Here is a 13817-nt window from a genome sequence, read left to right as displayed (position 1 = left end):
ATCCACTGTCTATCCGGAGGTGAAAGCTCAGAATGTCTAAGGTCCAGGTCTTTAGTAACCATCCCAAAGGGACTGTTATTTCGCGTCCGCACATGCCATACTTTAGACACCTTACTCGGAGTGTTGGCAGCTAGCACGTTCATCCGGACAACCATTACGCCATGTCTCGTTGTTGGCGAAACGGCAGACAAACCGGTCATTTGGCTGGGCCAGAAGAAAAGATCCGTGCTTGTCGGATTCATGCACGACATGCGATCGCTTGCCGAATGGGTCCACAGGGGCCGGTCTGGGGGATGCCATGGAGCAAGACGACCAGATGATTGCAGAGAGTCCATCGGAAGGGGGCTACAGCGTGAATGTTGTTGGCCCGAGACTGGCGCAACGCCTGAGCTGTTCGATCCGCTGTCTGCTTCTCGACCCTTCCCGTCTGACAGGCACTCACATGCATTACGACCCCGCTAAGATATAGCAACAACATCCTCTCGGTCGTCCTTCTGCAGATTGAGTTCCCTGCTGTTCCGGTGCAAGAGCCAACAGCTTTGCAGGGGTGAATGTATGTTGGCCGGGTGGGCTTGCTCCTTCAACAGGGGAGTTTTTTAATAACGGTGGCGACCTAACTACCACTCCGTACTTCGTAGACTTGCACGGCACAAGGGCGTTTTTCTTACCCTCGTTGACAATGGAGGGAGTGAAACCCACGTCGAGTGCAGCGCTAATGCTGCCTATGCGCCACTCTTGCGATCGGTGCCACAAACAAAAGCTGCGTTGCACCCGGCCGGACAGCAGCGATAGCAGCAGCGCGGAACCGTGCCAGAGATGCCTTCGCAAATGCATTCCTTGTACATACAGTTCAAGCTTGCCCAAGGGCCGACCCAGCATGTACCAGTCAACTGGCCACTCTACAAGCACGACGGGTCAATCTGGAACTCGCCTCGGTGACAAAGGCGGCTCGTCGGATCCCCTCCAGCCCGTTCCACCAACGACTACTACGTCGTCGTCTGCCACCAAGAATCTCCTGCAATACAAAGACTGCCAGATACCTTGGCCATGGGCGGCGGATTCATCGAGTTGGGACGTCTCGCACAATGACGGGAGCAACCCGGAGTCTGTGTCTTCGTCGTCCCTGTTCGATCTTTGAGATGCCGGAGCCGATGACGACGTCGCTGGTCCTACGCAACAAGGACGCTCACCTAGTCCGTCAGCTCTTACACAACCTTTCACCAGTCATGTTCAGACGTTCGATGACGGTGACGAGGGAAACACCAACCAGTACATCACCATTATTGCCGGCCTGGCCGGCTTGAGTTCGCGACTGGGTCAGCTTAGCCTTTCGCTCAGCCCATTGTATAGTCCCAGCCACCATGCAGCTAGACTCCCAGAGTCACCACGCGTTCCAAGTCAGAGCCTTCGACGACCTCTAATGGACGACACCTCGTTCGAGTCGATAGCGTATTCGCTCACACGAGGTACCGCGAGTTTCCCCTCCTCTTCCCCTTCGACCGAGACGACAAACGCGGGCACGAGCACCACACTACGCCGAGTCTTCTCGGCATCTCATCAACTGATAGAAATTCTGCGTAACGTGCAAGCGAACCCAGGAACAGATACGGCCTCCGTTACCGTCAATGCGGTGGCGGTAATGTCGTCAGCTAGCGAAACGCCATACTTTGGTATACCTCAGGGCCCATCCACATCATCGACATCATCCTCATCATCCCAGCCATACACGGAATCCCGAGGCTCGTTCAGCATCTGCAGCAATATTATCCGCCACATGCTGGTCTCCTGTCACACAACGCTCCTCAATGTCTATTCCACGGTGCTCGTCACTCTAGAACGTGAGGCCGGGATCGACGCTCAAAGCGATTCCAAGGAGGTTGTGGGCGACATCCGGTTAGCAAACCACACTACGATCTTGTTCGCTTCATACTCCTATGCCCCGCGCTGAACATGTACTACCAATTCACCTGCAGCACCATTTTCGTGCTTTCCAAAGGATATTCGCTAATACTAAGCATCATCAGCCTCGCCACAGTGATACAGCTCTGTACATATCTCATCGAACGTCAGCATCAAGCTGTTGAACACTGCTTAGCCTCTCAGCGACTTCGATCTACCACGATACCAATTGATTTGGCCGATCTTGTGGGTTCTCTCCAGCCCGACCCGTTCGTTACGGATACTGCTACGAAGCAGGCGATGGAGAACCTGAAGACGGAGGTTCAGGAGCGGCTCAAACGCCTTCAACAGACCTTGTGCCTTTGAGGTTCGTGCCGCTTATTTTTGACCTCTTGCATGAAAGAATGCAGCGCCTCACGGGTATGGCTAGGACGAAACTAGCTCGGGAGGTATCTGCGGCGCATGACGAACCAGTAGCTGACAACAAACAATACTATGGGGTTACCTCCTGTTTTCAAAGCGCGGGCATTGAAACGGTTATGCTTACGACACGGTCATGATACGGGCACGCGTGTTTTGCGCCTAGTCATCAAGTCAAGTCACATTGGATATCGTCGTTGGGTTTAAACAAGAGACTGGAGCTATAATTACCCACACTTGTATCTCTCTTCTTCTACACAGCCCACAGTATACAATGGCAGCCGCTACTACTGCCGCCTACGCTGACCGGCTGCGATCAGTGCTACAGTCAGCAGCCGTAACTTTGTAGACAATCACCGCAACAGGCTCATCTCTACGGGTAATAATGTGAAATTCAGTATGTTGCATAGTATTTCTCCTGTTTCCAGAATATCATGACATCTTTTTCATCACGCTCAATCCGCAGACTTTACGCCACCTTGTCATCATTCTCGGTAATGCATTTCACAATGTCTGATTTACTTAGCCTGCGGGGGCCTCTGGGGGCGGGGAGAGGAAGGGGTGACGGCAATGCCTCGCTTTGGTCGGCGACATTCCGATCTACATCGCCGAGCGCAGAGGGTACATGGCTTATCAGGTACTTGTACTCGACAGATGTTACAATTGAGGCACTCGGATCGTTCGAGTGGTTCCGTCCGACCGCCAGAAAATCGCAGCTGGTCTGTAGATGTTCCGCTACTGGGCCCGGCCCCCATCATCCCGTTCGGCGATTTCACAACCTCTTGATTGGCTAACCCGGACAGTTGTCATGCCGTCCATCTCTGCTCCGGGAATGGGTGACAAATGCCGGGAGAATTCAACTGCCAGTACTATCAACTTGGCGCGCATAAATAAACGGAACATTTTGTGCTAAACCGCATCTAAAAACGACCAACCCATGATTCTCCTGTAGAAACGAAATGGGTTCCACATTCAGTCGTATTTGGCAGGCTTTCAGTCCGCCTGGTGTGCAGAAGCAGCACGATGCTGGTCTTGTTCGATTTGGGATCCTTGGAGCAGCAGCCATTGCGTAAGGTCCCCTGGGAAGAAGTGTTCCTACATGTCCCAAAGATCTGATAGCGCATAGCCCCATGGCAATCATCATCCCGGCCAAGTCCCACCCCGAAGTTGTCGTCCAGGCCGTGGCTGCACGCAGTCGCGAGAGAGCCGAGGCATTTGCGAAATCGCAAGGCGTCCCAGAAGTAAAGAGCTCGTACCAGGGTAGGCCTACAATGCCATGTTTGTCTACTTTGGTTGCAGAAAGGAATTAACATATAACTGTTTTTACAGAGATTCTTGACGACCCGAATATCGATGCGGTACTAGTGCCTCTTGCAAACGGCCTTCATTTCGAGTGGGCGGTTCGTGCCCTGCGTGCTGGCAAGCATGTCCTTCTGGAAAAGCCGTCTGTATCAAATTCAGAAGAAGCTGAAATCCTCTTCAGCCTGCCAGAAATGTCTGGTGGCAACGGTCCTATTCTTATGGAGGCCTGCCACAACCGCTTCCATCCCTCCTGGATTCTCTTCCAATCCCTCATCGATCCAGTGGATGTGGTTCATTTCGATACCGACTCGATGATCCCGTGGTGGGCTACCTCAAAAGAAGACATTCACTTCAATTTCAATATTGCAGGTGGCTGCATCATGGCGATGGGCTGCTATAGTTTCGCGGCCATGCGTCACGTTTTCGGCTCCGAGCCAGTGGAGTGTACCGAATGCACCACCAACCACTTCACTGACGGCGTTCATGACAAGTGTGACTGGGCCTTTGAGGCCAAGTTCCGCTTCCCTAACGGCGGCATCGGCGAGGCAAGGAGCACGCTGCGTGGCAAGACCGCTTGGAAGCCTTCGCACGTTCGCGTGAAGACCCGGCCGGTCCGCGTTCTTGACGCAACACTGCCCAAAACCCAGGAGAAGCTACGTGTCCGCGAGGTAACTCTTCATGGCTACATTCAGGCAGTAGCCTGGCACCGCATCGATGTTCTTGATTCTTTCGAAATCCGAAACAAGGACAACGGCCAGATAACGAAGCAATGGAGCGAGAGTTATTTTCGCAAGGCTTACTCTTTTGCAGAAGCTGGCGGTGAATATCGTGACCTTCCTGGTGAAGTGTGGTGGATGTCGTATCGCTACCAGTTAGAGGAGTTTGTGAACCGCATCAAAGGCCGCAAGGCAAGGTTCTGGATTGACCACAGTGACTCTCTCAACAACATGAAGATGATTGATATGGCTTATAAGAAGAGTGGTTTGGGGCCGCGGCCTTCTTCTGGGTTTAAATGGGAGTGAGTGGTGGTAGGCAACCCACATTATGGGGTAATTCATATATTCGAACAGGTTAGGAACGGGGAATTGGTTCTCATGTACAAGGACCAAAAAAGAGCTATGCTATCGCGACTCATTGACTGATCGCGAGCTTGCTCCTTATTGCTAGGGTGCTTGCCTGCTTGTTTGCGTCGTGGCTTCAATCTCGCGAACGCTTAATATGGCCCATCAACAAGGCGGTGACCAGGCTGCCTGCATGCCTGCCCCCGGTTGGTGGGCAGGGCAGACGGCACGAAGGGGAAAGAAAGTCTCCACCCAGTTTCACGACGGGCAACGTATAATAATAAGTTGACTTCAATTTACATCAAGCTCGTGGATCAGGGCCCAAGCCATACCGTAAATCACGGGCTGCTGCTTTCCCACGCCTGTATCATCTTTCAAATGTTTAACTTTTGTAGCAAGCAAGGTTGGTTAGTAGGCGGATGAAGAAGAAAAGAGGGTGGCTTAGTATCTCTATTCCCCAAGTATGCTTTTGAGGACGAGATGCCGTGCTATATGTAACCGGCCCTCGCCTCGGCCGTGGCGATGACATGACCCCCCTAGCGTTAGAGGCCATGACCTCTGTCTGCATGTGGGTTGCAGTCCTCGAGGCAGAGAGAGAGAGAGAGCGTGATGGGTGTTTGACCTGGAGCCGCCGGGTTTGCCGCCGGCGCTAATAAGGAGGAGGATCCCTGCACCTACTTCTGGTGCCCTTATTAGAGGCCAGGAGGGCCGCAGTCGAATCACATATCCCCCCAAAAAAAAGCTATGCCCGCCTGCCGTGTGCAACGCAACGCAACACAAAGCCGCAGTAGGTAAGGTAGCATCGAGCTCACCCGCCCGTCCCAATCGTTGATTTGGTTGATAATAAAAAGCTCTCCAGCCAGCCAGCCGACTTGTCTCTTTATTGGGTGGTCCGTCGTTAGCCGCCCAGGGGCTGGCTGGCTTCCAGCAGCACTGCATGCATGCATGTCAGCGTAAAGGCACAGCACACCTTTCCCCCCCCCCCCCCCTTCCCCCGATCTGAATATAATTATAAATATACATATACAGTATATATATGATTCAACATGACACCAACGCCTGTCAGCGGGCAAAGTTGTCCCCATCTCAAACCCTTTTCTTTCTCCCACCCGACCGAGGGTCGCGGGGAGGCGGGCGGGCACTTGACGTCTGGTGGCACGCATGGCACCGCACGCACGCGTCGTCATGTCACGGCAATACTACTCCGACCTCGAAGTCGCCCCCGACTTGACAACCCCCGAGGCATATCATGAGGAGAAGATTGCGCACTACAACAACGGGACGCTGCCCCACGCGGAACTGTCTACTGAGCCGCATCACCAGCACGAGCTCGCAAGCTCGCAAAAACCGTCCCACCAGCGCACAATATGCGGGCTGTCACGACAAAAGGCATTTTGGCTTGCCTTGGTTCTGGCCGTCGTCGTCCTTGTCGCTGTAGTAGGCGGCGCCGTTGGCGGTACGCAGGCTGCCCGATCCAAGGACAACGACAGCGATAAAACCAACAACAACAACAACACCAGCGATGTGCCATCGTCGTCTACGACACCAACCGCGCGAGACCAGCCAACCAAAACCATCCTCACCACCACCACGCAAGCCAACCCCACCCAAACCCTCTACCGCGACTGCCCCTCCTCCAACAACACCATCTACAACGCCCTCGGCTCGACCGCGTACCAGTTCCGCAAGTTCTGCAACGCCTCCTTCCAATGGTCCGCCGGTGCCGGTGGAAGAAACGTGGTCAACCAGAGGACGAGCAGCCTCAACGACTGCATCGACCTGTGCGTCGCCTTCAACGTCAAGAACCGCACCGAGATCGCCGCCGGGACCAGCAACGCCTGCAACGGCGTGTGCTGGCGCAACGACATCGGCGACCCGGATTGGCCGGGGCAGTGCTTCGGGGCGACGATTCAGAATTCGTCGGAGGCCGGGTTTCCTGTCACGCGGGAGACCATCTGTGATTCGGGAGCTTGGGTGAACCAGCGTTTACTATGAAGGGGGGGGTTCCTTATCTATGGAACGACTCCAAAGGTCATCACCCCGCTCGTCTTTCTAATGTGAGCAATAGCGTATTCTAGACTTTAGGAAAAGTGATATAAAAGACATCACGCCAGGAGCATGGCGTGGAGGCACCATCGCAGCACCAGCACCAGCACCAGCAGTCGATACATGCAATCTCACGAGCAACAAACCCATCCCCACGATACGGCGGCCCGGCCACTTGGGCGCGTCCAGTACCCATGTTGTCGTCGTCGTTATTATTAGTAGTGGTAGTAGTAACTAAGTTCCATGGGTAGCGGCCGTGGCGTGGTAGTAGTCAAGGTTGGTGGTGGTGGTGGTAGTGTCGGTATCATGCATGTGATACATGACGCTGCTCTCAAGCGCTTCTTCCCTCGCTCCCTTTCCCATTCTCACTCCCTACCTCGTGCTCGCCCCGATTCCGTGTTCCCCCTCTATCGGGGGAAGGGGGACCGCCCAGGCACCGCCGCTTTCGCTCACTGCGAACGTCCAGCACACTCCCAAGAACACACACACCTTGCCCCAAAATGCACGCCAGCCTCGCATCCATCCGTTGTGTCTCGTCGTATTGCTCTCTCCAGCCGGTCGGGCCCAACGGCTTGTTCCCCTTCCCCGAATACGCACGCGCCCTCGGCAAATCCCTCGCCGCGCCGTGCACGCAGTGCATGGAGGGAGGCAACGCACGCACCAGGCGCCGTCTCCCCACGGGGCCTTCCGACCGCGCGCCCGTTGTCAGTCCGACACATCAGCGGCGACTGTTTCGTTTCACAGCGGAGCGGGCCACCCCTTCGCTTCCGTCGCGTTTCGACTCTCCCGCTCCGCCTAGGCAAAACCACCCAGGCGCCTGCAGACGCGGGACGCACACACAACAGTAAAACAAGAGCTGAACCGCTGGCTGTCCATCGTTCCATCCAAGACGAGGGGTGTTGGGGCAGTTTCGGGCCAAGGGGGGAGGAGGGGAGCCGTCGACGCCGTCGCCGGCCACACGCAAACAAACACTCACACACACACAGATACATGACATGCGCCTGGCCATCTCACGGCGCCTCCGTTGCGTCTCCGCGGGTATTTGGGACAAAAGAAAAAGAACGAGAAAAGCATCAATAGCGACCAAAAAGAGAAAGAAGAATGAAAACAACAAACGTAGGGCACGCATGAGGAGAATCGTCGAGCTGCAATAACGCAATTTTGCTTTGGGGGGAAAGGAAGCCAGGGAACGCGGTCAGACCGCGAATGAAGAGTAGTAGTGAGCCGGGCACGACGTCTTTGCGTCGCCAATCGTTGTTGCCGCGGCCCACCTCGGCTGCCTTCTCGTAGTCCTCGCTTGTTGCATCAAGGGCGAAACCGCTTCGCCCGTGCGCTGTGCCCGTCGCCGCCGTCTCGAACCGCGTCAGGCCCCCCGGGCGGGCTCACTTCTTGACAGGGGCGGGCTGCGACTTGACATTGTTGGACAGCCAGGCCAGGCCCTCGAGCAGGCCCTCGCCGGTGGTGGCGCAGCTGGGCACCACGTACCAGACCTTGTCCTTGAGACGGGCGAGCTGCAGGGCCTCGGTCACCTCCTGGGGCTTCATGGCCTCCTTGAGGTCCTGCTTGTTGGCGAAGACGAGCAGCAGGCTGTCCTTCATTTCTCGGTCGTTGATGATGCGGTGCAGCTCCTGGCGAGCCTCGTCGATGCGGTTGCGGTCGGCCGAATCGATGACGAAGATGAGACCCTGGGTGCCTGCGAGAAGGGGAGAAGAAGACGGTGCGTTTAGCGGGCGGGTCAAGGGGCAAGACGAAGAAGGAAGGGTCAAGATCAAGACGCGACGCGACTTACCCGAAAAGTAATGCCTCCAGAGGGGCCGAATCTTGTCCTGGCCGCCCACGTCCCAGACGTTGAACTTGACGTTCTTGTAAGTGACCGTCTCGACGTTGAAGCCGACGGTGGGGATGGTGGTGACGTCCTGGCCAAGCTTAAGCTTGTAGAGGATGGTGGTCTTGCCGGCGGCGTCGAGGCCGAGCATGAGGAGGCGCATCTCCTTGGACCCGAAGATCTTGCCCATCACCTTGGATATTTGGCCACCCATCTTGGTGACTGGCTCGCTGCTGGCGAGGCGGCTGTGTACGTTGGAGGGGAGGCGGTCGCGGATCGAGGCGAGCGTGTTGCGTGCGGATTGCTGCAAGCCGATGCTAAAGCTTCTGCTGCTACTGCCGGCTTTGGGGCTGGCAGTGGTGGTGAAGGAGGTGGTAGTCGTGGCGGTGGTAGCGGTGTCTTGGTAGGTTCGCCAGCGGAGGTTTCTATGCGTATCGGGGGGTGTAGGTTGGTGATGATGAGCCGTGGAGTCGCGAGAACTCATTAAACAGAGGTGCTTGGCCGTAAGGTGGGTTGAACGGTGCGACAGTGCAAGACTGGCGCTGGGTCGGTTCGAGTCGAGTCGAATCGAGTTGATGCGAGGCGAGGCGAGGCGAGGCGAGGCGAGGCGAGGCACGGCGCGATGAGGCGTGAGCGTGGCACGAAGATGGATGAATATACGGCTCAAAGGACAATGACTTGTCCGGACAAGTCTTCTGTCGCACACGCGCAAATTGTCAGTACAATCCGATTGCCATCATGGAAGCAAACGCCCTCATTCTTCGCAGCGGAGTCTCGGCCACTGCTCTTTCTTTGGGTGAAAGGGGGGGAGGTGTGTTGTGCAGCGCGGGCGCGGGAGGTGCGGCTGCGGGAAAAGGGGGGGCGACGATGATGATGCTGCTGCTAGTGGTAGCGGGGGGGTTCCTAGGTAGTCACTCACAATTGGCAGGCTCGTCGGCGATGTTGCGCACGAGAGAAATGAGTAGCCGAGTTACGACGAGATGGTAGCGAATATTCGCGTTGTCGTCGATTAAAAGGCACGGGGTAGAAGGCTGTGTGGTAGTAAACGGGCGCTGGCTGCAGTAGAGCGTCGTGGTGGGAGGCGCGAAACGGTAACGGTCGTGGTCGATTTGTTCGTTTATTCGTTCGAATCGCTGTTCCAGAAAAGGAGGCAGGGAGGGTGAGAGAGAGAGGGCACGCTCTTCTTCTTTCTTGCGCGCCCGCCGCTGCTGCGCTCCCCGAACTCGGGTGAGGCAATAGAGAGATGATGCGAGAGAGCGAAGACCCCCTTCCGTCTCACGTGCCTGGTGGTCGTCGTCGCGGGCTTGCCCCCCCCTTTGTCGCAAGTTTTCTCGTGTGTCGCTGCCGGATTGTCTTCGACGTTCGTTCGGTCTGGTCGGTCCCTCGGCGCGCACGCGCACACAGACTCACGCACACACACACACGACACGCCCACAGGGTCGCTGCGTGGTCCGTCGTTCGGTCGGTCGGTCGGATGGCGGGCGCGGCGGGAACGTGCGTTGTTGCGTCTGCGTCCTCTGGCGTTTGTGAGTGGTGTGTGTCGACGCGGGCGGCGGTCGGGCGGGCAGACGGAGAGGTACCAGGTCAGGTAGTAGGTAGACAGACGGGGGGTGACTGACGGACGCGCGCGCGGGGGAGGGAAACGCGGGCGTGGTTGGAGATTGCACAATCGAAAGTGGGAGGCAGCACAGAGTACTAAGGCACGAAATTAGGCGGGCGGGCGGGTACCTGTGGTGAGGTGTGGTGAGGTGTGAGGTGGTGTTGAATTCACTCGCATGCACTGGCAGGCGGTGCCATCCATCCATCCACCCGACCTCATGCAATCAATGTCCAACGGGGGTGCCTGAGCCTGTGCCTGAAGCGGATGGATGGGCACTGCAGCCAGGCAGGTCAGGTCAGGTCAGGTCAGGTCAGGTACCTATCAGTGTTTCGCCCGGGCTGCTGCCCAGGTGCTGTTAGGGGGGGGGGGGGGCAGTACCAGCCAAGCAAGCACTAGCCACCCGACTCCTCGGGCCAGACGCACGCGCCGCCGCCGTCGCGCGCACAATGCTGCCCTCCACTGCCAGTGAAGGTACGTACCAATCCAGGGGCCTACCCTACCTTCCTGTTCCTGGCGGGCGGGGAGGGGGAAGGGGGGTGGGGGGGACCGCAGGGCAAGTTCCAGGGTTCCATTCTCAGAAGACGAGTGGAGGGGCGCCCGTGCGGGGCCCTCCTGGCCAGGCTGTTGTGCCCGCCCGCCCGCACGCCCGGGCAGCAGTCGTGGTCGTGGTCGTGGATGGGTCCAATGGAGGGTCCCGCCGTCCACACCCGGAGGCAAGGAGTGCCGCTGCTGCGCAGTCAGTGCACCGACCGACCGAACCGCGCGCAGCAAAAGTCATTCTTAGCATACTAGCACGGCAGCGACAAGCCAAGCAAGTTAGGTACCTACAGTATACCTAGCCAAAGTCATCTCCTTCGTTGCCTCTTTGGGAGTGGCATTGCTCATGGATGGCATCCGGGCGCACGTGCAGAAGAAACAAGTCCACCGGGCAGTGTTCATGTCAGCGCACCTCTAGCGTAGCAGTATCCTACCTGAGTACGAAGTACTGTACTTACTTCGTACTTCGTACCTTGGCACCTTATTGCCGCCAATGTGCCTAGAAACCCCTCCCCCCCCCCGTGACTGACTGACTGACCGTTCCGGCTGACCGTGACGTCCCCCCCAAGCGCTAAAATGAAAGGGGCAGATATGGGGAACCTCTGCTTCACCTCATCTAAAAATGCAGCCAAGCGCATCCATTCCCCTCCCTTTCCTCCTCCTGCTGTGCTTATTGTCGTCGTCGTCGTCGTTGTCGCAGTCAATGTGACCGGTACGTACAGTACTGTGGTCACACTGCCTGAGGTACCTTCATTCCCTGACCTTAGTACTACTTGATACCAAGCCATGAGAGGGGAGAGGAGCAGGATGATGAGGGAAACTTGTTAGTTGGCCGCGCCTGCGGTCCATCACCAAAATGATGCAACACACGCACTCCGACATCATGCTCGGCGAGCCATATGAAGGCCCAATGGCAAGACATAGAATAGAGACACAAAAAAATACAACTCTTTGCAGCTACATCTCCATGCCTGGCGAGATACCCATACCTACTAGGCAGCCCACGTTCTCTACCAACTCCTGGGTATAACACATAAAGCAATCACCATCAAAAGCCACTCCCCCCAAATCCCTATACTGGGAATGCCTCCGCACTCCGGGCATCAATACAAAACGCCGTAAAACACCCAGCAAGTAGACATGGCCACCCCGCCTTCAATACGCAAACACGAAGCCAAAGCCCTCGCCATCCGTCATGAGACACCATGTCCTCACGCCCGATACTCAATCACGAACCGCCGCTCCACCTGCTGCAGCATCGTCGAGTCGTTCTCGCCCTCGAACCGGAGGTTGACCCGCCCGTCCTCGGCCATGCTGTCCACCTCGGCCTTGTAAAACGTCGTCGTCTGCGGGTACAGCGCCAGCACCACCTTGCCCGAGTCCCAGTCGCGCAGGCTGCCCGCCTGGCTCTCTGGCGTAATGGCAATCATGCTGCTCGCGCTCGACCGGTATTCCTTCTGCTTGCTCTGATCGTCGGGCTCAATGTCCAGCACCTTGTAGCGCCGCGATTTACCCTCGCCCATGACCGCCGCCACCTCGCCCAGGATCCAGTCCGACGACTGCTCGCCGTTGGCCGCCTTGGGCTTAAACGCCACTGCGTCGCCCTTGGAAAAGACCACTTTGGACTTGTTGGTGTTGCCCGCGCCGCCCCCCGACACCGACGTCGGTGGCTCCACGCTGTCCGCCTTGGGCGGCATGCTGTCCCTGTCGCGGTTGCTGGACCGGTCTCCCCCGCCGTGGCGCTTCGATGACCGGTCGCGCTCGCCCCGCTCGCCGCCGATGGGGCTCGGCACCGGCGAGTCTCCCGCCCCGTCAAAGTCGTACAGCGACGACGCCGCCGCCGCGGCAGCAGCAGCGGCTGCGGCCGCGCTCTCCCCCCTCGTAGAGGCCGTCCGCTTGCTCGGCCCGGCCGTCGCCGCCGTCTCCGACTGCTCTTTCGCCACCACGACGGCTTTGAGGATCTTAAGCTGTTCCGTCACGCTCTTGAGGCTCGCGATGTTGGCCTCGCTAAACTTGACGCCCTTGCGGCACAGCTGCTCCATCTGCTTAAGGGAGTCGCCAGGGATGCGGTCCGGGTCCATGGCGCCCACCCGCTTGTCCATGTCGACGAGCTCGCCGAGCGAGTCGTTCTCGGCGTTGATGCCCTGGACGATCTCGGCCATCTGCGCTTTGCACCCATCCCAGATCTGCACCTCCTCGCCGTGCTGCTGGTGGGCCCCGCTGCCGCCCCCGCCGTTGCGGCCGGACCCGCGCCCGCTGCGGTTGTTGCGCTGCGACATGCTGCCCTCGCGACGCGGCGACGGCTTCGTTTGGAAGTACGGGCCTAGCTCTTCTTGGAGCTTGGCAAGCTCGCTGCGCCGCTGTCTCTTCTCGTCAGCCATGCTGTCTGCCTCCCTGTCCAGCTCGCTGCCGTCCCTTAACGCCTCGCAAGAAGGACTCGATCAGAATAGGTTGCACTAAGAGGGAGAAAAATAACGAGCCAAAATAGACCAAGGGGGGAGACGAAGCAATGCTGCGATATGACGATGGAAAGGCGGAGGAGAAAGACGTGACCACAAAGCATCGCTCAACATGATGGCATTTCTGAGAGCTCGCAGGGACAACCGGGGTCTGGGTGCGAATAGGCGAAGGCGGGAAGGTGGCGGGAACAGAGAGGGAGATATGCCTACATGATGGGCAGCGTCGAACCAGTCGGTCGCGGTTCCTCATGCAGCTCGTCGCGATGCGAGTTGAAGAATGCGGCACAGTTGCAGTATGCGGGGTGCACTTTCGCGTGGAGGGGTCGGGTCGCGCGTCTATCGAGGAAGGGGGTTGACGAGAGGCGATAAGCTGATTGACGCAGGCAGGCAAATGCCGAGGAAAGTTGAGGAAGTCAGGAGCAGGGGAGGGCCGTCGGCAGAGCAGGCTCAGCCCATTATGTAGTCGTCGCGACGTGTCATGAACAGAGTGGCGGGCGGCGGAATAGCCTTTGGCGGTGCGCCTTGGAGCCTGCAGGGTGAGGTTATGGATATGATAGAGTTGGAAGAGTCGGAGTTGAGGCAAGTTGGCCGCGCTCGGTTGCAATTGGCGTCGCGCGCCGGCGCCGACGTGACGTTCCTCCACACGGCAGAATTGAGGCGGTGAAGCC

The 13817-nt window shown here is 57.6% G+C and overlaps 4 protein-coding genes across 6 annotated transcripts; 2 read left to right on the top strand and 2 right to left on the bottom strand.

Moving 5' to 3' along the window:
- Positions 1 to 3449: 3449 nt before the first annotated feature.
- On the top strand, positions 3450 to 4643 carry JDV02_007256 (uncharacterized protein; the record flags this gene model as incomplete). Its single annotated transcript, XM_047988732.1, has 2 exons — positions 3450 to 3579; positions 3649 to 4643. 2 exons carry the CDS (start codon positions 3450 to 3452, stop codon positions 4641 to 4643), a joined length of 1125 nt encoding a protein of 374 aa, XP_047844730.1.
- Positions 4644 to 5594: 951 nt separating this feature from the next.
- On the top strand, positions 5595 to 7019 carry JDV02_007255 (uncharacterized protein). The gene is made up of 2 exons (XM_047988731.1): positions 5595 to 5641; positions 5712 to 7019. The coding sequence occupies exon 2, from the start codon at positions 5844 to 5846 to the stop codon at positions 6675 to 6677; it is 834 nt and encodes a 277-aa protein (XP_047844729.1). The 5' UTR covers positions 5595 to 5641; positions 5712 to 5843; the 3' UTR covers positions 6678 to 7019.
- Positions 7020 to 8110: 1091 nt separating this feature from the next.
- On the bottom strand, positions 8111 to 9037 carry ARF6 (ADP-ribosylation factor, Arf Arf6; the record flags this gene model as incomplete). The annotated part of the gene is made up of 2 exons (XM_047988730.1): positions 8111 to 8421; positions 8518 to 9037. The coding sequence occupies 2 exons, from the start codon at positions 9035 to 9037 to the stop codon at positions 8111 to 8113; spliced, it is 831 nt and encodes a 276-aa protein (XP_047844728.1).
- A 2467-nt stretch (positions 9038 to 11504) lies between these two features.
- JDV02_007253 (uncharacterized protein) lies at positions 11505 to 13734 on the bottom strand. 3 transcript variants are annotated; one of them, XM_047988729.1, is made up of 2 exons: positions 13360 to 13734; positions 11505 to 13105 (listed from the first exon to the last, which is right to left on the bottom strand). In XM_047988729.1, coding segments are annotated over exons 1-2 (1206 nt in total). In that variant the 5' UTR covers positions 13362 to 13734; the 3' UTR covers positions 11505 to 11901. The 3 variants fall into 3 exon arrangements, with proteins under 3 accessions (XP_047844727.1, XP_047844725.1, XP_047844726.1); XM_047988727.1 differs by having other exon boundaries at positions 11505 to 13050; XM_047988728.1 differs by having other exon boundaries at positions 11505 to 13734.
- Positions 13735 to 13817: the final 83 nt, after the last annotated feature.

Source organism: Purpureocillium takamizusanense, chromosome 6, assembly GCF_022605165.1.
Source record: "Purpureocillium takamizusanense chromosome 6, complete sequence".
In the NCBI taxonomy this organism is placed as follows: Eukaryota; Fungi; Ascomycota; class Sordariomycetes; order Hypocreales; family Ophiocordycipitaceae; genus Purpureocillium; species Purpureocillium takamizusanense.
This window is presented reverse-complemented; position numbering and strand designations above follow the sequence as displayed.